At 36.1% G+C, this 25291-nt stretch overlaps 1 protein-coding gene and 1 long non-coding RNA gene across 8 annotated transcripts; one reads left to right on the forward strand and one right to left on the reverse strand.

The window, feature by feature from the left end:
• Positions 1 to 346: 346 nt before the first annotated feature.
• Positions 347 to 1563, forward strand: LOC145973037 (uncharacterized). Its single transcript, XR_014439338.1, has 3 exons — positions 347 to 486; positions 556 to 775; positions 843 to 1563. It is a non-coding gene; the product is annotated as an uncharacterized LOC145973037 (long non-coding RNA).
• Positions 1564 to 12331: 10768 nt separating this feature from the next.
• On the reverse strand, positions 12332 to 23973 carry LOC145972884 (breast cancer anti-estrogen resistance protein 3 homolog). Of its 7 annotated transcripts, none has more exons than XM_083101908.1 (7): positions 23645 to 23973; positions 20756 to 20969; positions 18871 to 18979; positions 16894 to 17133; positions 13903 to 15055; positions 13413 to 13715; positions 12332 to 13121 (listed from the first exon to the last, which is right to left on the reverse strand). In XM_083101908.1, the coding sequence occupies exons 1-7, from the start codon at positions 23685 to 23687 to the stop codon at positions 12790 to 12792; spliced, it is 2394 nt and encodes a 797-aa protein (XP_082958034.1). In that variant the 5' UTR covers positions 23688 to 23973; the 3' UTR covers positions 12332 to 12789. The 7 variants fall into 7 exon arrangements, with proteins under 7 accessions (XP_082958034.1, XP_082958036.1, XP_082958035.1 ...); XM_083101910.1 differs by having other exon boundaries at positions 23480 to 23973; XM_083101909.1 differs by lacking the exon at positions 23645 to 23973 and adding an exon at positions 21220 to 21348.
• Between the last annotated feature and the right edge of the window lie 1318 nt (positions 23974 to 25291).

A 25291-nucleotide genomic window follows, 5' to 3' on the forward strand; every position in this document is an offset into this window, starting at 1 on the left:
TTGGTGAACACCACAGCACACTTTTTACCTCTCTAACTACCTTAGTTTACCTTCTAGATAAGATATTTAGTTCCGGTAAGTTTTTATCTTAGACTACTATAATATACTGATTTTACTAATAATAATAGTATCTGACTATCAAAAACATATGTTTATGGTACAGTCGTGCCACTTATCTAATTAATATTACGTATTGTTTAAACTAATTCATCTTAGAGAACAGCGATATTACAACGTGCGTGTGATTACATAGTTTCATGTGTACGGAACTTGCTTCCCTCTAGAGACTCATTCCTGGGGAAATCTTGTAGATGTAGTTTCGCATCTAGACTACCGTTAGTCTTAGTCCACCTGTCATTTTCGAGCACCACGTGCAGACTGATATATTGAATAATCAATTACCAGCCACTCATTTAACATAGTTAATAACAAATGATCATCCGACAGACATTCAAAAACTCTCCGTAAGGATATAACATACCAAACGTAAGTATCATAATGTTTATACTCATTCGATATATCGATTATAATCCACGCATAATTTCCGCATTTTAGCAGTAAATAAACACTCAGCATATACTTCATACACACCGCAGTCACTCAAAAAGCGAGGAAAGTGAGCCACATAACTGAGGACAGTCAATAATTATAAAAATCAACTACTGACCACCTATTCCGTTTATGCAATTATCTGCATATAGGAAGTTAAAAACAATCTAATCAGTGTTTACAAATCAAGATTTGATAGAATAAAGACATACTTTTTATATATAATGTACCAGTGTTTGATTATTTAATCCATACTACAATATAACCTCAATAATGAGAACGTCTTATTGCAGCTCACCCCGTCGCAAGTTTGAGGCCAATTTTACATTGGTATTCCAGATGACCGCATATAACATCAACAACAATAGCGTTGATAATTTATCATATTTGGGAGCATCCGCAAACCATGCATACATACATTCACTCAAGGAGGAACTGTCAACTGACATTCCATAGCAATAATCATTCCTATAGCGCGTATCTAACATTAAATATAATTAATTAGACCGCGTATTTTAGACAATAATGTTACATTCAATAACCACACAATTTAGTAATATATAACTAACTTACTCTAGTCTAATACTATAATACATAGAGAGAAAGATTCTTCAATCAATTCTCTAATAGATATTATTTCGCTCACATCATGAAATTTTCAATCATAAAACGATACTATTACTATACATATACTCTAATCTGTGAAAGAATTTAACGTCTTATACTCATATTTATAGTACTTCTATAAATTACTTAACAATATGTCAAACGCATATGATTACATAGAGTTAATCGCATTAATACAAATATCTGTACTTTAACATAGAGCGTTACTTCTTAGCGTATCACCAGTGTTCTAAATGTTAATATAAATTAACATACCTATACCGTTAAATTTTTATAAGCAAACAATATCAGCTTAATAGTACACTCACAATTAATACTTCTGTGAATTACTTGACAAATATGTCAATAACATATAACTATACAGAGTTAACACATTAATTCGAAAATCTATACTTTAGTATTAAAGCGTTACTTCCAGTGTATCTAAATGTTAATATAAATTAACATACCTAAACCGTTAAGTTTTATTTTTATAAGTAATATAAAATCTTATAAGCTAACAATATCAACTTAATAGTATTAGTTATCATCCAATTATGTTTATATTGCGTTCTCTTATTAAAAAGAAAGAGAGCAATCAAATTCTCTAATAGATATTAATTTCACTCACATCATGAGATTTTCAATCATTGTCATTTTTAATAATACGATTACTATACTTATACTGTAATATATGAAAGAATTTAACGTCTTATACTCATTATTATAAGACTTCTGTAAATTACTTGACAAATATGTCAACCACATATAATTATACAGAGTTATTCACATTAGTTCGAATATCTGTGCTTAGCATTAGGTAAGTTAATATTGTATGAGTCTATTAATAATTATTAATTATTTACAAACTTAATATGTAATTTCCACTTAATATTCAGCTTCATTTCAGAAGCATAGACCATCCCATTAAATCGAGCAACTATTCAGCTACTCAGAATTTAACACATACCGTTTAAACGAACTTATCGAAGCACCAACTAATATCTTATTATTAATATTACTTTATGTCATATTGTTAACTAACTGTAAAGATTACTTATATCAATATAATTCTTATGTAGCAGTAGTAAACACCGAAATATCTATCAACCTTGGATAATATAATCCAGGTAGCATCATTATATATTATTATAACGTCCATTAACGCAGTTAAATTAATAACCAACAGAAGTATAAACCGAAAACAAACGGAAGAATACTAGATGAGAAATCCTATATGAACAGCTGCAGACACACTCGCTGATCAGCTACCAATGTCTTATAATGTTATTATCATTCCTGACTCCACACTGCAGATGATTTATGGAGCTATGAAGCTATGACAGCAGTGAAATGCTAACGTATGCATTAATCATACGCAGCTCACCACACACAACTCTCTTCTCTGCAGGGTTCCTTGTTCTACTAGAGGATGCGTCGCATCTCCGTTGAAAGATCCTTACGATGTTCAGCTGCGGGATGAGAACATCATCATATAAACGTTTAAAAATAAACGTATGCGATGCCTTTCCGTTGTCAGCTAATGTCTCCTCTCACAGCAAACCACTTGAGACAATTTCCAAATGATTTGCATCAGTCATCCAGTACTCAGGTTCCTATGTGCAAGCACATTTACCGTACATAATTATTATGTATCTGAAATTTAACATAGTATAAGCTACAGTCTAATAAACACTAAAGTAAATTATAATAAATAAATGTCATAAACGTCAAATGATGTGTTATTATCACATTCTCATTACACTATCAGTATGTGAATAATAACTGCAACTTTCCATAATAATTCTATTAGTAATAACTGTACAAGGAGCTCTCCACTATTATAAATATCAGCAATGAGATTAATACTGATGTTAACAATATCACTCTAAGGTGTAATAATTCCAGAGCAAGTGCATCCAGCACACGTACAAGTGTACCAACCCACTTTTGCACACGCGCGCGTTGCGCATATCTCCAAAACGATTTACCGCGCACACCACGTGTCCACGAGTAATAGTCAGAACAGGAGTACCATCCCAGAGTTGAGCGCTCGCGCACTGCGCAGTAAAAGAAAAAGGTGTGCACCGCGCAGCTACACTCACTACTGCACCGAGAATGAAAATCAATAATTTAATGTTAATTAAGCCATATAATCCACATAGGGCATCACTAATTAACTAATATTGCTTGCTAAATTACACTATGACCCATGATAACCACGACAATCTACATATGAGCCTGCTGTCAGCAAATGTCGTCCTCCAGAAGTGTGAGAGAGACAGAGCTATCATATGTTTAATACTTAATTATAATAACTCCGAGCACAATTCCACAAAAATATTCATCATAAACGATTTAAAATCACCCTCGCACTTAATGGAAAAGAACTCCTTTGAATATTTTCCACTCACGGCAAAAATTTCACTGCCACGTCAGATGCCACATGGATTCCCCAGGAGAAGTGGAGCCGGACGACAATTTATTGTTAATATTTAATATTAACAACCTTCCCGGGTAAAATCCACATAGTATATAACTCACTAAACATCACTTTTTACACAAGTGGGTCTCAAATGACTACCCATGACGTAAAACGCCGAAAAAACCGGTTTTCAAATTTTCTCCCACTAAATCGACCGCGGAGAGGAACCTAACCTAACCTAACCTAACCTAACCTAACCTAACCTAACCTAACCTAACCTAACCTAACCTAACCTAACCTAACCTAACCTAACCTAACCTAACCTAACCTAACCTAACCTAACCTAACCTAACCTAACCTAACCTAACCTAACCTCAGGAGTTGGAAATTTGGGGATTTCGCGGTCAGGACTGGCAAACTAGCGGGTACTTGTTGTAGTCTACTCGATTCTCCCGGTCAGGACTGGAAATTTTTTTATTTTCATTCTTCTACCGAGGTCAGAAGTGGGAAATTTTGTGAATTTCGCGGTCAGGACTGGTAAATTAGCGGGCACTTGTTGTAGTCTACTCGAATCTCCCGGTCAGGACTGGAAATTTTAATTTTCATTATTCTACCGCGGTCAGGAGTGAGAAATTTTGTGAATTTCGCGGTCAGGACTGGTAAACTCGTGGACACTTGTTGTATTCTACTCGAATCTCCCGGTCAGGACTGGAACTTTATATTTTCATTCTTCTACCGAGGTCAGGAGTGGGAAATTTTGAGAATTTCGCGGTCAGGACTGATAAACTAGCGGGTGCTTGTTGTATACTAATAGAACCTCCCGGTCAGTACTGGATATTTTTATTTTCATTCTTCTACCGCGGTCAGGAGTGGGAAATTTTGTGAATTTCGCGGTCAGGACTGGCAAACTAGCGGGTACTTGTTGTAGTCTACTCGATTCTCCCGGTCAGGACTGGAAATTTTTATTTTCATTCTTCTACCGAGGTCAGAAGTGGGAAATTTTGTGAATTTCGCGGTCAGGACTGGTAAATTAGCGGGCACTTGTTGTAGTCTACTCGAATCTCCCGGTCAGGACTGGAAATTTTAATTTTCATTATTCTACCGCGGTCAGGAGTGAGAAATTTTGTGAATTTCGCGGTCAGGACTGGTAAACTCGTGGACACTTGTTGTATTCTACTCGAATCTCCCGGTCAGGACTGGAACTTTATATTTTCATTCTTCTACCGAGGTCAGGAGTGGGAAATTTTGAGAATTTCGCGGTCAGGACTGATAAACTAGCGGGTGCTTGTTGTATACTAATAGAACCTCCCGGTCAGTACTGGATATTTTTATTTTCATTCTTCTACCGCGGTCAGGAGTGGGAAATTTTGTGAATTTCGCGGTCAGGACTGGCAAACTAGCGGGTACTTGTTGTAGTCTACTCGATTCTACCGGTCAGGACTGGAAATTTTTATTTTCATTCTTCTACCGAGGTCAGAAGTGGGAAATTTTGTGAATTTCGCGGTCAGGACTGGTAAACTAGCGGGTACATGTTGTATACTACTCGAATCTCCCGGTCAGGACTGGAAATTTTTATTTTCATTTTTCTACCGAGGTCAGGAGTGGGAAATTTTGAGAATTTCGCGGTCAGGACTGGTAAACTAGCGGGTACTTGTTGTATTCTACTCGAATCTCCCGGTCAAGACTGGAAATTTTATTTTCATTCTTCTACCAAGTTCAGGAGTGGAAAATTTTGAGAATTTCGCGGTCAGGACTGATAAACTAGCGGGTACTTGTTGTATTCTAGTAGAATCTCCCGGTCAGGACTGGATATTTTTATTTTCATTCTTCTACCGCGGTCAGGAGTGGGAAATTTTGTGAATTTCGCGGTCAGGACTGGTAAACTAGCGGGTACTTGTTGTTGTCTACTCGAGTCTCCCGGTCAGGACTGGAAATTTTTATTTTCATTCTTCTACCGAGGTCAGGAGTGAGAAATTTTGAGAATTTCGCGGTCAGGACTTTCGCGCCTGCGCAGAAGTTCGCGATGGCACGAAATGACTCCCGCGCGTGCGCAGTAGCTCGCGTATGTTCGAAAAGACTCCCGCGCGTGCGCCGAAGGTCGCGCATGCGCCAAAAGATTCATGCGCGTGCGTCGAAGGTCGCGCATGCGCGGCAAGTCTCCCGCGCGTGCGCAGTAGCTCGCGTATGTTCGAAAAGACTCCCGCGCGTGCGCCGAAGGTCGCGCATGCGCCAGAAAATTCATGCGCGTGCGTCGAAGGTCGCGCATGATCGAAAAGACTTTCGCGCGTGCGCAGAAGTTCGCGTTGGCACGAAATGACACGGGCGCTTGCGCAGAAGGTCGCGCATGCGCGGGAAGTCTCCCGCGCGTGCGCAGTAGCTCGCGTATGTTCGAAAAGACTCCCGCGCGTGCGCCGAAGGTCGCGCATGCGCCAAAAGATTCATGCGCGTGCGTCGAAGGTCGCGCATGCGCGGCAAGTCTCCCGCGCGTGCGCAGTAGCTCGCGTATGTTCGAAAAGACTCCCGCGCGTGCGCCGAAGGTCGCGCATGCGCCAGAAAATTCATGCGCGTGCGTCGAAGGTCGCGCATGATCGAAAAGACTTTCGCGCGTGCGCAGAAGTTCGCGTTGGCACGAAATGACACGGGCGCTTGCGCAGAAGGTCGCGCATGCGCGGGAAGTCTCCCGCGCGTGCGCAGTAGCTCGCGTATGTTCGAAAAGACTCCCGCGCGTGCGCCGAAGGTCGCGCATGCGCCAAAAGATTCATGCGCGTGCGCCGAAGGTCGCGCATGATCGAAAAGACTTTCGCGCGTGCGCAGAAGTTCGCGTTGGCACGAAATGAAACGGGCGCTTGCGCATAATGTCGCGCATGCGCGGCAAGTTTCCCGCGCGTGCGCAGTAGCTCGCGTATGTTCGAAAAAGACTCCCGCGAGTGCGCCGAATTTTGCGCATGCGCCAAAAGATTCATGCGTGTGCGTCGAAGGTCGCGCATGAGCGGCAAGTCTCCCGCGCGTGCGCAGTAGCTCGCGCATGTTCGAAAAGTCTTTCGCGCCTGCGCAGTAGCTCGCGTATGTTCGAAAAGACTCTCGCGCGTGCGCCGAAGGTCGCGCATGCGCCAGAAGATTCATGCGTGTGCGTCGAACGTCGCGCATGCGCGGCATGTCTTTCGCGCGTGCGCAGTAGCTCGCGCATGTTCGAAAATACTTTCGCGCCTGCGCAGAAGTTTGCGTTGGCACGAAATGACTCCCGCGCGTGCGCAGTAGCTCGCGCATGTTCGAAAAGACTTTCGCGCGTGCGCAGAAGTTCGCGTTGGCACGAAATGACTCGCGCGCTAGCGCAGAAGGTCGCGCATGCGCGGCAAGTCTTCCGCGCGTGCGCAGTAGCTCGCGTATGTTCGAAAAGACTCCCGCGCGTGCGCAGCAGCTCGCGTATGTTCGAAAAGACTCCCGCGCGTGCGCCGAAGGTTGCGCATGCGCCAAAAAATTCATGCGCGTGCGTCGAAGGTCGCGCATGCGCGGCAAGTCTCCCGCGCGTGCGCAGTAGCTCGCACATGTTCGAAAAGACTTTCGCGCCTGCGCAGAAGTTCGCGTTGGCACGAAATGACTCCCGCGCGTGCGCAGTAGCTCGCGCATGTTCGAAGAGACTTTCGCGCGTACGCAAAAGTTCGCGTTGGCACGAAATGACTCGCGCGCTTGCGCAGTAGCTCGCGCATGTTCGAAAAGACGTTCGCGCGTGCGCAGAAGTTCGCGTTGGCACGAAATGACTCGCGCGCTTGCGCAGAAGGTCGCGCATGCGCGGCAAGTCTCCCGCGCGTGCGCAGTAGCTCGCGTATGTTCGAAAAGACTCCCGCGAGTGCGCCGAAGGTCGCGCATGCGCCAAAAGATTCATGCGCGTGCGTCGAAGGTCGCGCATGCGCAGTAGCTCGCGTATGTTCGAAAAGACTCCCGCGCTTGCGCCGAAGGTCGCGCATGCGCCAGAAGATTCATGCGCGTGCGTCGAAGGTTGCGCATGCGCGGCAAGTCTCCCGCGCGTGCGCAGTATCTCGCGCATGTTCGAAAAGACTTTCGCGCCTGCGCAGAAGTTCGTGTTGGCTCGAAATGACTCCCGCGCGTGCGCAGTAGCTCGCGCATGTTCGAAAAGACTTTCGCGCGTGCGCAGAAGTTCGCGTTGGCACGAAATGACTCGCGCGCTAGCGCAGAAGGTCGCGCATGCGCGGCAAGTCTCCCGCGCGTGCGCAGTAGCTCGCGTATGTTCGAAAAGACTCCCGCGCGTGCGCCGAATTTTGCGCATGCGCCAAAAGATTCATGCGTGTGCGTCGAAGGTCGCGCATGAGCGGCAAGTCTCCCGCGCGTGCGCAGTAGCTCGCGCATGTTCGAAAAGACTTTCGCGCCTGCGCAGAAGTTCGCGTTGGCACGAAATGACTCCCGCGCGTGCGCAGTAGCTCGCGTATGTTCGAAAAGACTTCCGCGCGTGCGCCGAAGTTCGCGCATGCGCCAAAAGATTCATGCGCGTGCGTCGAAGGTCGCGCATGCGCGGCAAGTCTCCCGCGCGTGCGCAGTAGCTCGCGCATGTTCGAAAAGACTTTCGCGCCTGCGCAGAAGTTCGTGTTGGCTCGAAATGACTCCCGCGCGTGCGCAGTAGCTCGCGCATGTTCGAAAAGACTTTCGCGCGTGCGCAGAAGTTCGCGTTGGCACGAAATGACTCGCGCGCTTGCGCAGAAGGTCGCGCATGCGCGGCAAGTCACCCGCGCGTGCGCAGTAGATCGCGTATGTTCGAAAAGATTCCCGCGCGTGCGCAGTATTTCGCGCATGCGCCAAAAGTTTCATGCGCGTGCGTCGAAGGTCGCGCATGCGCGGCAAGTCTCCCGCGCGTGCGCAGTAGCTCGCGCATGTTCGAAAAGACTTTCGCGCGTGCGCAGAAGTCGCGTTGGCACGAAATGACTCCCGCGCGTGCGCAGTAGCTCGCGCATGAGCGAAGTTTCCCGCGCGAGCATAGAAGTCCGCAGAGGCGCAGAGAGTCTCCCGCACGGGCGCAGAAGCTCGTGCATGCGCTAAAACGTATTGAAAATCTGACCAATCTCAGGCGTAACTTTCCCGTATCACATGCAGCGGAACGTCTGCGATTGGTCAGATTTTCAATACGCCCGATACGTGCGTATCGTAATACGCTCCTTGGAATCCCACCCTAACGCGCGTGCGCATATAGGCGCGCATTCGAATGCGCACACACATGAGCAGACTTACGCACATGCGCGCATGGGCAGATATTTGTGCATGCGCCAACCCACGCAGAAACTACTAGAATTTTGCCATATTATGGGACATAGTGTAATATTCTTTTCCTAGGGATAGCTTAGATTACGTTTAGTTATATTGCGATATTTTGCGATATTTGGTGGCACTGTGTAATATTAATTATCCAGGGATAGTATAGGTTTAATTACAATGCGATATTTTGCGATATCGCGATATTTGTAGCGCAGAGTATTATTCTGTATCGAGGGTTAGTTTAGGTTTAATTTAAAGCGATATTTTACGACATTTGGGTAGTATCATCATATCTTATCATATCATAATCGGATCGTATCGTATCGTATCGTATCACAATCATAATCGTATCGTATCATAATCGTATTGTATCATAATCGTATCGTATCATAATGATATCGTATAGTATCGTATCTTATATACGATTATGATACGATACGATACGATTATGGTACGATACGATATGATACGATATGATACGAATGTGATACGATACGATACGATTATGATACGAAACGATACGATATGATTATGATACGATACGATACGATACGTTTATGATACGATACAATTATGATACGATACAATACGATATGATACGATGCGATTATGATACGATACGATATCATATGATTATGATAACGATATCTCGATATTTTGACGATATTTCGCAATATGTCGAGACGCCGAGTTATATTCAGGACCTAAGGGTGGTTTAGGTTTGACTTGATTTGTATTTTCAAATATATATAAGCGCACATTTTTAGCATATTCTTTTGTTATTATTTTTTTTGTTAATTATTATTGATTATTATTGATTACTTTGTTAATTATTGTCAATTAAGAAGAAATATATATTTATATAGCAAAAATTATATATTAAATATTACTACAGTCCAGAAAATTATAATATACTTAGCATAAAACTGATTTTTTATACAAGCTATAAAAAAAATTCTTCTATATTTTTTACTTTTATTTTTTCACAAGAAATTATTTTGTCAATTATAATTAATTGGATTACATATATTACCATCTTTTTATATAAATTTTATTATTATATATTTTATTATTTGAAAGCGAATATAAAATAACAATTAAATACATAATCACAAATTGTGATCATTTTCTGAATGATGACTACATTATAAAACAATTATAAAAGATTTACTTATTTATTGGTAGAAAAACATATTTCAATTATCTACGCTTATCCACGATCCATGATATATTATGCGATTATGCGGAATTAATAATAAATTAGTCATGGATTGAAAGTTACAAAAGGGTTAAATTTGCTCGTTTTGCTTACACTTAAAGTCAGTACACATGAGAAAATTTTAGTATTTACCATAAGCAAATCGACCAATCACAGGACGGCGTCCATTTTATATAGCTTCCGGCTAACTTCACAATATAAAAAAATTTAATTAAAATTAAACGAATGACTCACAAACCTTTTTAATTATACTTCAAAACTCTTCATACGAAATACAAACGATTCATAAGGAGAATTTTTAATATTTAGTTATGTTGGCTAACTACATACTGTAAAAATGATTAATTTTTTATAATTATTCTAATTACTCACAAACGTTTTTAATCACACTTCAAACATCTTCATACGAAATACAAACGATTCCATAAGGAGATTTTTGGTTGGCTGAAAAATTTCCGGCTAACTTAATACGAATGGCGTTGAATTCTCAATCTAGAGGAAGTTTTGGTTTGGCTATCTCGCGTATTCGCAAACGCACCGCATACGTATGCACAGACGCACCCGCAAACTCACGCGTATGCGCAGTTCTTCGCGCATGCGCAAAAACTCGGGTTACGGAAATCTATCGATTTTTCGTTTCGATAAAAATGTTTCTATCAACCGTATGGTCTTCAAGTTATACGAGTTTCTCAATTTTCGACCTCAAAATGTGCTCCGATCGGGTTCAACTCTGAGGGGCAGTTTTTTTTGTAGATGGCTTGACATACTCTATATTTAACAATACTTTAAATAGAAATAAATAAGCGTAAAATATTAATGTCAATAAAAATAATATATTTAATGCATTTTATAATAAATTTTTTATTATGCTTATATATTACATGTAACATAATAATATTCGTGTCTTATATTTATTTTACCCATTTTTTTCAAGAAGATTATTTATAATTAGATATTTATATTTTCTAATTAGGGCTTTGGAGTTAGCAGTAAGACATAAAAGGCAAATTGAAGAGGTTTTAAATAAAAGAGCAAAATATTTGCAATCTGTTGGCAAAAATGAAACGAATCAGTTTTTTCACATTTATAGGAAATATTTCCACGCTATAATCGACAAATAAATTAAGTAAATCCATAAGACTCTATGTAATGCTTTTACGTTATTAAGAAGCATCTATTTTGGGATAATGAAAAAAGAAATTATGTCAAAAATGTTATTGAACAAATCGATGTTGAATAAAATACATCTCCTATCTCTGCAAAGCTCCTCTATTAGTGCTGCAACGGTAGCCGGGGGAATGCCTCGTTTGACCACGTTGCGATTGACCACAGCCAATTATATCGACCTGTGCCTAGGGTAACCAGCAACGATTGACCAATCAGTGAGTCTTATTTTGAATTGGCCAATTGGCGACGTGGTCAATCGGGTGTCACCCCAATATTTTATATTTCTTCTATAATGCGTGGATGAAAATTTATCTTTTTCCATAATATAAAAATCTATCATTACGATATACAAAATTTGAAAACTAATCAAATATTAAACATTCACGAACCGAAATGTAGCGCAGATTAAAAAACAAAAAAATACTTCTTGTATAACATAATTTGGAATGTAATACTTTTATTTATTACAAATATAAGCTATATGTAATTATATGAATAGTATTATATCTTTTTTTATAGATTTCGAATTTTGCAGCTAGTATGAGGAGTGCTGTAGCTTCAGCGCTTATTATAAATGTTACTCGCATAAGTATATTGCTATGGGAAAAAAGGCCATAAACGTGTATTATATAGTGAATAGAATCCGCGCCAAATATGCACGAGCTTGTTTTTTTTTATCACGGAAAGTGTTTTAGTTGAAATTATTTAAATCAGGGCAGCAATAATTATTTACATATCTGAATTTTTTTAAATGATATGACTTGATTGTATATATTTTTCTGCTACAACTTATTTAAAACATATTTTAATAAAAGATATGAAATTTATATATTAGTTTATTATTAAGTTATATATAACTATATTTTTCTATTATAAGTTAAACATTTATGCAATTTTTACTTAAATATATACACAATGACAAGAAACATATGTAAAATGAATGTACTATAAACTAAAAGTTTACAGTATGATTTGCATACATAAGAGATGGAACATTATTTCTTATAATTTTACAATATGCCGATATGCGAAATCGATAATTATAATTTACCTTCATATATCTAATCATAAACATCAAGTATAAAAACAATCAAGGAAATAAATTTATAAGTAATTTACATATTTAATTCATATTAGTTCTAAATAAACATGAACAATATTTATAATGTAACATTATTGAAATTTAATGTCAATTAAAGTTAAGTACAGTTGATAGTAGATTGATAGACTTCAATCAACTTGAATCACTTCTTTGGACGCTCTCACTGTTGCTTGGTTGAGACAATTATTATTAAGTGGAACACAATTTATATTAGGTGGAAAGTCGTATGATATTTTTAGGATAATATATTCGATTCGGGATTACAACAATAGCGATAAGATAATATATTATTAATATGCAGGATATTCTAATTTTTTACGGATATTAAACTCGTTTATAAAAACAATTTTAAAAAGAACTCACAGCGCGAAATTTTATATGGTTTAAATAGTTTAGAAAAAGAAACAATTTTCGCGCAGATTTATTTTTTCATATATTTTTGTTGTTTGTAATTATCTCTTAAGCGATCACTTCGCTAGCCGCACATTTATCGTACATTGCATCAAGCACCTGTGTAAACTTGAGATGACGTTCTTCAGGGGCAACAGTTGCACCGCGGCTGCCCCATAGAAACTTTATATGAAACTCGGTGCGAAAGGCGTCCGACAATAACTCGTCACTTCTGCAACCTTCCAAGGCGATTTCCGCGTTTCTGCGAAAAAGTGGCAGACTCTCGGCTAGCCTACGAGCTGCTTCGAGATGCGACCAGACAATCGACAGACCGCAATCGGGCGCAGAATTTTCCCACGATGAAAGAATTGCTGCCGCGAGTCCGGAAGGCGCCACAGTACCTGTAAACAAACAAAAATAATACTGAGAGGAAGAAAAAATGACAGTAATAATACGGATAGTAATAATACTTTATAATTACTTAATACTTTATAAATACTATAATTACTTACTAGTATAACATAATATGATTAGTTAGATTAAAAAATAAAAAAAAATGAACTAGGGAAAAATACTCACGATAGAAGAGAAATTAAATGTATAACGATAAATATATTCTTTGGAATCAATTATTTTATTTGCTCTATTTTGTCAAGATCTTTTTAGTAAAAATAATTATTTTTAATAAATACCCAAAACATCTTCGGGACTGCGTTCTCCGAGTAATGCGATTGGTAGCAAATGTGGCAATGTTGTATTAGGTGCCTGCGGATTGGTACATTCGTTCATAGCCCGTAAAGTAGGCCTTAATTTTGCTTCGAAACTAAAAGCTTCATCGGTGTGTTTTTGTCTTAACAAATGCCATGTATTAGCCAATCTCTGAATTTGTGGTAAGCACAAGCCGAGCATTACACCACAGAAACCATACAGATTGCCGAGCGCGGTTTTAGTATCGATCGCTACTTTGATCCATTTGCTAATGGTAGCCGCCCTTTCTGCAATATTAACAATTATTTCTTAAAATTTAATGCAAGAGAGATTAACTGTTCCAATACTTTTCATAATTTATTTTGTATCAACACTAAGTTTTTTCTCTCTCTTTCCTCTCTCGCTCTCTCTTACTTCTACAACCAAAAATGTTATCAAAAGTAAACAGAATAATTAGCACATTTCAAGGCTTACCTATGGCCGTAGCTCCAGCTAACACAGTGACCGCCACCAACAGTTTCAAACATTCCGATCTCTCTATCAAATCCATTCTAGCTTGTCTACCATGAGGAAGAGTCGCCAGCTCGATACCGCTTAATCCAGTTCTATTTCCGGATCCTGGTTCAAGTGCCACTTCGAGATCAATTTTCGTGAGATGGGAAGCAAGTACTCTTGGTGCAGAATCTAATAACATTCCTGAGACTCCCCTCAAGGCTATCGGATCCAGAGGTCTGTGTTCGCCAGCCGGTAAGAGCAACGTAGTAAAGCCCTCGATATCGAGCATCGTAGTAATTTCTAAAGACGGTGCGGCTACCACTAACTGCTCCTCCGCAGATAATTCATACTCGCTGCCATTACTGTCATTAATGCCGTTGTTGCTATTGTTATAATGGCTGCGTATTACTACGCCCTTAATTGGCACTGAGGAGGAAGGATTGCTGGCACCACCAGAGTTGTTGGTCTCAAACTCGCTATCTCCCGATCCGTTTCCACTGTCGCTACCAGAGGCCTGATAACTTTGATGATGATGATGGTGATGATGGTGATGATGATGATGATGATAATGTTGATGGCTTGGCACATAGGGCACTCTGGGAGGCTTGGGTGGCGCCGTACCCAGAATGTTCTGCAGATTTAGATTCGATAATTGTTGCTGTTGCTGTTGCAATGCTGGATCAGAGATTACTCGGGTAATCTTTTGCCGACCCAAGGATAAGGAACACGAGGGCGGCTGACTCTGAATCGGCGGTATTCGTGGTAAAGTACTGGATTGAATAGGTAGCTGCTGACCTATTTGTTGATTATCCTCTCGAATGACGTGATGATCAGGACCATGATGCTGAGCGGTCAGAGAGTGACTGCGTTGCTGTTTCTTAGGCAAACGAGGTGGCGAACCAGTGGATAAAGAAGATGAAGAATTAGAACAGTGCTGATTGTTCGTGGTTCCTGCAATGCATGTCAATGGAACCGATCTGGGCTTTGGATTAATAATACGAGCGCCACTGGCCTGACTAATTGGCCGGCCACTGCCGACATAGAAAGTTATCAAATCGGCAACTGTATCGAAGGCCTCATCTTCAAATTGATATTGCGCTCTCTCATAAACCGTGTCGGGCTGAATTACAACCTATTAGGAAAATAAAATAATGTGATCTTAAAATATTTTAAGCGAATTTGTTTATTCTCTTGACAAATTATCAAACGTCACTATTATATTGTATACTTTATAAAACTTATGTGAAGGTACTTCAAACCGAAGGATAAAATATTAATATCAATCTATTTATCTGCCGGTTTTACATTAAAATGTGACTTCTCATTGCAATTGTAATAAATTATAAGTTAAAAAAATAAAATTTTTTACTACTAATTAATACTTTGGTATGTCACAACTCACATATTTAATAGATAGATTGAATAATAAAATTTATTAGAAACTCTTCTTTCAATTTGTGTATTAATAAATAATTTTTTAAATCTTTATCGGTAAAAATCCGTTTTTAACACAAGATTAAATATTTAATTATATAATTACTTAAAAAATAAATAGGTGAAATTTTAACTTATTTTATCAATTTATACTGTCAAAAGCAAAGACTTCTATTATATCTTCTATTATATCTATCTAGACCGCTAACATCGAAAAATAGTCACTTACAATCGAACAAAATATATAGATTGAGTTAATATAATAATTTGTATTTTGACATAGTTATATTTTAATTTATCGACAGTTATTAAAATGTATTTCAATTTAAATCGGCAATTATTTTAATATATATTAAGTATTGATTGATATTCTAAATTAATATTCTGTCCATGCAGTAATTATATTCTGTCCAATTGTGGCTACTCTTCCAGGATAACATAGCTGTTAGCGATCTAGTACAATATATAGAAGTCTGTGGTCGAATGTAATATGAATGACTTGTGTGAAACTAAATTATTTTAACATAAGAAAAGGAACTGCACAAAAATTTATACATTTTCTTATTTGTAACATTATAATATAATTAACTAGAATGAGAAAAATTTTAAAGCTTCTTCGTTTCTCCAATTTTAATTAAGGGGTTATGCCTAGTCATGAAAGTAAAAAAAAAAACAATTTTTATGTTTTTACATTTCCTTGAAATATCACATTGAAAATATTTCCTAAAAGTTTCATGTTAATCGGATGCAAATTGACGGAGTTATAAGTGTATGTTTCATGAAGCGCCAGAATGTATAACTTCGTGTAAACACGACTATAAAGCTTCAGCTCTGATGTTTTGAGAGCTATCAAGCCAATATATGAAGATTTAAATAAACTAAAATTATATGGGCCCGGAATAAATGATTGTGTAAATTAAAAAAATCTACAATTTATTTAAACGTGAGCTTGACACAAATCTTAAACGCGTTTTTCTCGAAATCATTTTTTCAAAGTCGATGAGCAAGATTTCGAAAACCGTTATATCGATTTGCTTGAAATTTTACAAGCTTCTACACATAAAAACCTAGTACATGAACGAAGGATTTTTTTTAATGAATACTTTTTTTATACTTAATAAAAAATGAGCAATTTTTAAGACGAAAAAGAATATCTTAGTGTCAAATGGCTGCCATTTTGTCCCAAAACAATTTTTCGATTAATCCTTCGTTCATCTACTAGACAATTTCATACATTAACTACAGCTTGTCGAATTTTTGATATCAGATGAATCAGATTCGAATAGCACTGCTCACCGCGCAGCGCTTTTTAAAAAACAATATCCGGAAGAATGATTATAACTTTTACATTTTTTAATATTTTATTTAAAAAAAAAATATAATATCCTTAATATTTGTACTTTTGAATAAAAATTTATTTGTAAAAAAAATTATTACACTTCAAAAAAATTCTCAAACATACTTTTTTCAGCCTGCTGACTAGACATAACCCCTTAATATGATCGCAATTTATCCTATTAATTAATCACATTTTACCCTATTAATGACAAAATGAAGAGGTTGGCCTTTCCAACGCACGGTCAGAACGTAGTTACCGGGTTGAGAGGCGCAATCGCGCACTAAAAAGTCCCCATCATCCGGCACTTCCACCTCTGCACCTCTTCGACCGCCGCGCAACGTACTGCCATGATACCAAGCATGCGATCGCAAATCTCGGGGATCGAGAAGTCGTAATTCTCTTTCTAAAAGCTTGCGAGTGGATTCCTCAGGTGGTTCCTGAAATCAAATAAAAGAAAATTTTGTCATTAATATTTCTGGTTTTAAGCAGTTTACTTGAGGCCTTTGAATTATTTAACTTCTTTAAAAAATTTATATCCCCAATTAGATTGCTCTTAATAATAATTAAATTAAAATTTACGTATGTACTTAGTAGTATATTCCCGAAAAACGTCCATATATAATCAATTATAAATTTATATAATTATACATCGTATATGATGTATAAATAAAAATTAACTTATTTTTCTTCAAACATGCATGTATATCTATATTATAAAAAGATCGATCAATTGTTTATACTCCTGAATATTTTAATTTTAAATTTAATTCTCTGTGTGGGCATTTTTTATAAAAATCTATTGTATTTGAAAAAATTTATTGTATTTAATATTATTAATAAATGATAAATAACAAGAATTATTGCAGCAAATAATGCTTTGTGATATAAACAAAGATATGAATTTTTCAAGAAATGTGCAATTGCGTAAGACAAAAATGTGGCGGAAATGTCAAAATAAAAGAAAAAACTAAATATTTCTTTATAAAGATTAAAGAGAGAGAGAGAATAAAAATATTATAATAATATAAATATTCTGCACATGCGACAGACAAGTTATTTTTATATTTTCATAACCGCAAATTATTTTCATTTTTGACAAAATTAACTTTCTAATTAAGGTTCATTAAATATTTTATTCAATTTAATTACTACTACATGTTCTCTAAATGTGTTGAATTTGTTTCAACTTTTATTTTATATAAATGATGAATCATTATCTTGAATTCAATGAATTTAATATCATGTCTACATCTTCTTATATCTTTAATTAATTATTCGGGATGATAGAAGAAACAGTGATATATGTTACGCGAACATTCTAAGAAAGACAATTGTATTAATCAAGGCAGGAAGAAGACGGGACTTTGCAGTCAAGCGAAGATTGGCTTAACAAAAACAGCCTTCAGCTCTTCGTCATATGGTCGTGGATAGTTTGTTACTCGCGTCATCGATATATCGCATCAACCAGCTCGGTTGTCACACAACCTATCATTGCTTACTTGTGCTTGTTTATCGTTTTGTTTTTGTATCACGCTACAAATAATTATATTGTCACTTCAATAATTGAAATTTATGATTATATGTTTAGACGAAAATATATAAGAGACTCTTCATCATATATATACACACACACACATCTCTCTCTCTCTCTCTCTCTCTCTCTCTCTCTCTCTCTCTCTCTCTCTCTCTCTCTCTCTCTCTCTATATATATATATATATATATATATATATATATATATATATATTTCTTTTTTTATTTTTTAATATTAATATTTTTAAAATTCATAATTTAAAAATAATTTAGATACATGATAATTGAAAAAACTAAAATTGTAACGAGTAATTAATATTGATAATTGCGTTAAAAATGATTCCAAAAATTCTTAGAACATTTATACATAAAATTATATATTTATTTATAATTAAACATTTATAAAAAATGTGTCAGCCTATGCTACAAAATGCGTATAATTAATTAAATTAATTAAGTAACATATAACTGAGTATTATATAAGTATTCAAGATATTTATATCAAAATTGCAATCTTGCCAAATAAATTAATCTAATTAATCCTTTTTGAAATTTAATTTTTAGACTCAATAAATAATATCATTTTGGTCAAATAACCATCAAAATTTATAATAGAAAAAATTTTGTATAATCAGAGACTCACCATCTGCAGAGACAAATTATTGTTACTCTCGGGTACTTTTGTTGATGGCAATTCACTTTGAGGACATATGTGGCGATTCTGTTTCGCGTCGCTGTCTTCCTCTGGTGTCCTGCGATCAGAATGAAACCTTTAACCCATCACATTTCTCAAAGATTGTTTTCGATCTTTGACAAGATTCTCTCTTGTATATTGCGATGTCTTTCAAAAAGAGAACTCTGTACGGCTCTTCGAACTGGCAGATAGAATTTGTCTGTACTCTCGATTCTCAGAGCACGCGCACGCACCCCACTGACCAGCGCAAGCTTACACAAATCGAGCCGCAGGTCCGTATTTTCGCAAGGTATCACAAGGGTACCTCTGTATGGTATTAATAGATTATGAAAAACTCACGAAGAAGAATGAGACAAGGCAAAGGAAATTAATTACATGTCAAAAAAACATTTTCTTCCTTGTTCACCTGCCCTGCTCCTTTGCTTATCTGTCGACATTTATAATATATACTTGAAAATTCGATACAACTTGTCTTGCGTGACACATCACAAAAGCATGGAGCAACTGTCATGGATAATGGAATATGCATAGAATATAACGATTGTAGTACATCAAAATGGGAATAATTCATACAACTGTTTACAGTTGCTGTCGTTTATATTTCGAATTTACAAATAGATAGTTTATTCTCCACTTAATGTACCAAGTTAACATATTAATACAATTTTGCATTATATTTAATTCATGTATAAAAATAAATATAAAATTAATGCATCAATCATTACTCACGCAACAATAATTATCACCATTTCTATGTATCTTTGAACCCTTGATTATACGTCACTGCAATGTTATCGCCTTCGTTGTTTTCACCCACTCTGGTTCTACTTGCTCCTTTTCCCCATCTATCAAAACGAGCTGATTTTGATAGATGACGGATATTGAAATACGTACACATCGAGATTAGATGCTTCTTATGCTGCATATTGCATCGAAAGGTGCAACGCAAAATTAAGTAAAAAGTGTAATTTTCTTTTAATGCTTTTGAATGGGTTATTCCATCAATATGAGAGTTATTGATCTTCTCGGATAAGAAGCTCCATAAAGGGAGAGGAGAGGATGCGGCCAAAGTGCGCTTGCGTCATTCGAAAACGTTCGATAAGCAGCATCGAGGTGCATCTATAGTCAATGTTACACTTGCTAACATAAAAAAAATAATTTCGAAGAATAATTTTTTATTTATTTCAAATTTTTATTAATATCCTAATTAAAGCTTATTTCTCTTTCTCTCTCTCTCTCTCCTTCCTTTCCTGCAATAGTATGAATGGAAAAAGAGAGGGAAAAAGAAAGACAGAGAAACTATAATGTAAATGTGCATAGGTATATTATATTTCATTTTAGCAAAATAAGTATATATATATATATATATATATATATATATATATATATATAGTATATATAGAGAGAGATATGTGTGTATAAATAAAATAAAAGAGTAAATTACGACATACAATATTTACCAGCTTTAAATAAAGATAAATCAGATCAGAGTAAATAAAATTGTAAGAGACAACAATAATTAATAAAATATTTAACTAATTCATCTTTTATCTAGATACACTCAAACCGAATTATCTTTATCTTGATCTGAGATAAAACATGAGTATATGATTTATCTAATCTGTATCTATATTATTTTAAGTTATCTAAGCGCAACACTGGCTATAATTATATACAGACATATAATATGTATTCTATGCTACAAAAACTTTGAAATTTGTTGCAAAATTGTTCAGTTTTCAAATCAATATAGCCTTATATTATCTCTTTCTTGATATCTCTGCTGTTGCAGATATTTGAAAAGACTGTCGATATTTCTATAATTTATAGATACCTTGAATTATTGCTAGAGAGATTGTTAGATGATGGCAACGTCACAATCAAACTTGGTTCTTTTTGAATGATCACTTCCGGTTGTAGATGTATCGTATGTCTCTTTTGCCGAAGATCTTTACATGAGTCCAATGAAGCAAGATCGTTTCGTTTGCGTCGTCGGCTGCTGTTTTGCAGTGTATTCATAGATGGAAATCGAAAACTCCATGCTATGCCTGAATATGTTACAGAAAAATTTATATGAAGCTTGTCACATTTTTTTTGACCGAATTGTGATAGATTAATGTATGCATGCAATGTAAATGTAAGCAAATCAATAAAACTTCAAATTACAAAAAGTCTATTACCAAATGATAATAGACTTTTTAATTTGATATTAAAATAGCATTGATAATTATGTGCTAAATTGGTGCTAAATAGTATAACCTTAAATAAAAACTTATTAAAAATTATTAAAAATTTTACGCAAATTCAGAACGAGGTGCATATTTTATTGCATAATATATCTTCTTATTAAATATTTTTCACTTATTTAATAATATTATTATAATACTTTTAAGATTCTCATTTTAAGATTTCTAGTGTTCTGATTTTATCATTATGCAATTTTACATTATATAATTATATAAATTAAGTGACAGATATGTTCACGCATGTTATAAATCTTTTGTTTAATACAATATATATAACAAATAAGTGAATTTGATCTCTCGCATTTGTATCATTTTTTTAATTTTATTAATTTTATTCTCACAGTGCGTATTACATTTAAATTGTACAATTTTGCACAACAATAAGCAATAATAAACGTGACTATTATAACTTCATTGAATTCGTTTTTGAAAGGAAGAGAGAGAGAGAGAGAGAGAGAGAGAGAGAGAGAGAGAGAGAGAGAGAGAAGAGGGAAGGAAGAGAGAGAATCACATATAATACAGTCAAACCTGGTTAAGTGGGACCTGGATAAGAGGGAAACCTCTATTACTGAGACTATTTCTGAGATCCCAACATTTTTGCATCAAAAAACCTCTGTAAGTAGGAATGCCCGACCTCTTTAACTGAGACTGATATTTAGCTATTCATAGCAATAATTACTTCTATAACTGAGACGACCCCATAGAAAACCTCTGTAACTAAGATTATTATCGTTTTTACATTGCAACGTTGTGTATGGCGTTATCGAAAATAACAGATATTTTTTAAATAAAATTTTTTTACAATGAATTACATTGTACATTTTTTCACATGTGTAATGACATAGTGCTTATTTGCATAATAAAGTTTATTTGAATACTTAATTTATGTACGTATTTTTATTTGATAATTACCTCTATAAGTGAGACATACGCGTTTTGAACCTGGATAATTGAGAAATTGGGTAAGTGAGATACCTCTTTAAATGGGATCAAATGAGCTGTCCCTTGCGATAAACCAGGTTTGACTGTATTTAGAACATTAAATTTTTAAATAAATATTAAATAAATAATATAATCAACTGGATTACTCTATTTGCAATAGATTAAATACGATGATTTTCACTTTTTTTACTTTCGTGATTATACATGCATATATAAAGCGCATACTTGGATCGAATTTGATTTCACTGTATCATGGACATGGAACCATGGAACCCCCTTGCCTTTCAATAACTTGTTCACGTTTAAAAAAGCGAAGTAGTGGAATGCAGGTGCGTAGAATCCCTTTCCTCTCTTTTTCATACGTTTTATCCATTTTATTCGCTACCTCTTTTTCTCACATTTACATTTATTGCGTATTACATGTACATTTATCTGCATATTGCTTTTTTATGAATCGCTTCATCTATCCATGAATGAACATAATCTAGCGACAGTGATAGCATTGTTTTTCGGATATACATATATATATATATACATGCAACATTTGAAGAGATGCTACATTAATTAAAAAATAAGAATACGATTTTAATGCAATTTTGCTTTCACAAAACTCAAAAATGGTAAACTCTAATCTCTTTAATCTCATCTTACAAAGTTAAAATAATTGTAATTTTAAAATTAAATAATTTTTTACCTAATTTTTTTATGATATGCTAGGATACTTGACTTAAACTATTTATTGCATTTAACACCGCAATATAAATTTAAAAAATAAATATAAAATGTATTTTTTGTTTTATTTATTTTTTGAAGCTATATTCTTCAGTAATTTTTTTATAATAATTTTAGTAGAACCGTAAATTTCATATTGATTTTAACGCTGATTCATATCATATCAATTGTACGTATATATCGATTCAACATATTTGATACACAAGTGACACACTTGATTATTTGGATTATATATGCATCGTTGCGTATGGAATTTACGTAACATTTTACGTTACAATTTATGTTTTACGAACGCCGTTCTCTCGGTTTCTCTCGACTATTGTACGGTTGCACAAATAGAAGAGATGAGGATAGAGAGGTGGGGATGGAGAGATTAAGCAGAGTGCACACACGTGTCTTCACAACCCGATCCGCACGCATACATCATCGCCGATAAATGCGACGTGCACGACATCGCCTTTCCCTCGTCAATGACATACCGTCAGAAACTCGACACCACATATAAACTCGACGCACTAACCAATTGCAATTTTATATTTACTATTAATTTATCAATATTTTTTACGTGAAATGCTTGCATGATATTGAGAAAAATGCAAACAGACGCTTTTCTTATCTATTTTATTACAAATACGCACCTCGTTCAATCAAAACTTTCTACACAGGATGTCGCAGGCGTATCGCCTATCGGTATTTTCTATCAAGAGAAAATTCGCAGGGAATTCGAGACAACCATACATGTGAATAATAAAAATGAGAAAAACGTGGCATTATATGGAACATGTAGGAAAATGCGCACTGACTCTGACTTCTCCGCGATTTCAGTTTGCTGGCGGTTTTGCCCATTTTCCCGCCAACTGTTGCATGCCAGCAGTTTCCTAATTACGTCGCAAGAATTTCCACAAATAAATTGAATCGAAAATTCACTGAAGCAAACGAAATGGCCACAGCTTGAACGCACTGACACGGCACGGCTGTAACAACGTGCGACGCGGTCTATCCACAGCATAATACGATACCGAACTGACTGATGTGAGCGTAACACACTAGAAGGAACCAGACAGACCGACCGAACGACCGTCCGACCAATCGACCGACCGACTGACCGACCGATACGCAAATGGCGCTCACAGCGTGAGAAAGGTTGCATGGTGCGGGAAAACTAACAGAATGAGAGGAAAAAAGAAAAAGAGAAATGGAAAGTCTAAATGAATTATGAAAGAATGAGAGAGAGAGAGAGAGAGAGAGAGAGAGAGGGAGGGAGAGATATTATATATATATATATATATATATATATATAGGGTATATATATATAGGGTGTGTGTGTGTGTGTGTGTGTGTGTGTGTGTGTGTGTGTGTGTGTGTGTGTGTGTGTGTGTGTGTGTATATATATATATATATATATATATATATAGAGAGAGAGAGAGAGAGAGTGTCTGAGACCACCAGTACACCCCTTTCAAAAACTAAGCATTTTTGAGAAAAACGTTTTAGACAAAAATTGTATGGTTTTGAACATAAGATGATGTCATTGGTTACACCCTCAATAGTCGTTTGAAGGTCACGTAAAGGTCACTTTCAATTTCTTAAATGGGACTCCCTACTTTTCATTGCATATTCTTGTAGCTTATCTCAAGAGTTTTCCAAAACACTGTAATTAAATATTTTTTTATTAAATACTTTTTGTGTTATAAGGCTTGAAAGTGACAGTATTTTGACATAATATTTTGTTAAATATTTATTTTTCGAATTCCTTACTTTTGATTTTTGTAAACAATACGAATCAATTAATGTAAAAGAAAACATAATTGTTTTAAAGAAATACTTGTGTAACTGCTTATTGCATATTCATTATTTTCTTTGGTCCATATTCTGAATCCTCTTTTATCGATAAAAGTGTCTCTAAAAGTGGCTTACAGCCAATCAGAAGGCTTATAAGCCACTTTTAAAGGCACTTTTATCAATAAAAGATGATTCAGAATATGGACCTTTACCTCTCACGGTTCGGGGTGAATATGCAATAAACAGTTACACAGCAAGCAATGAAAAGTAGAGAGTCCCATTTAAGAAATTGAAAGTAACCTTTACGTGACCTTCAAATGACTATTGAGGGTATAATCAATGACACTATCTTATGTTCCTCTCAAAACTATACAATTTTTGTCTAAAACGTTTTTCTCAAAAAAGCTTAGTTTTTGAAAGAAAAGGGGTGAATCGATGGTCTCATACACTCTGTGTGTATATATATACAGGGTGTCCCATTTTAAAAGTTCCACTAGATTATCTCTTTAGGAAAGCATTTAAGAAAAAAATGTTTCAAACAAAAATTGTTTGGTTCGAAGGGGGACATAAGATGGTGCCATTGGTTTGACCTTGAAGAGTCATTTGAAGAGCACATGAAGGTCACCTTGAATTTCTTAAATGGAACACCCTATATATTTTTGCATATT

This window comes from Camponotus vicinus, unplaced genomic scaffold (assembly GCF_025532165.1).
Source record: "Camponotus vicinus isolate PSW18456_S1 unplaced genomic scaffold, iyCamVici1.0 SCAF_6, whole genome shotgun sequence".
Lineage (NCBI taxonomy): Eukaryota > Metazoa > Arthropoda > Insecta > Hymenoptera > Formicidae > Camponotus > Camponotus vicinus.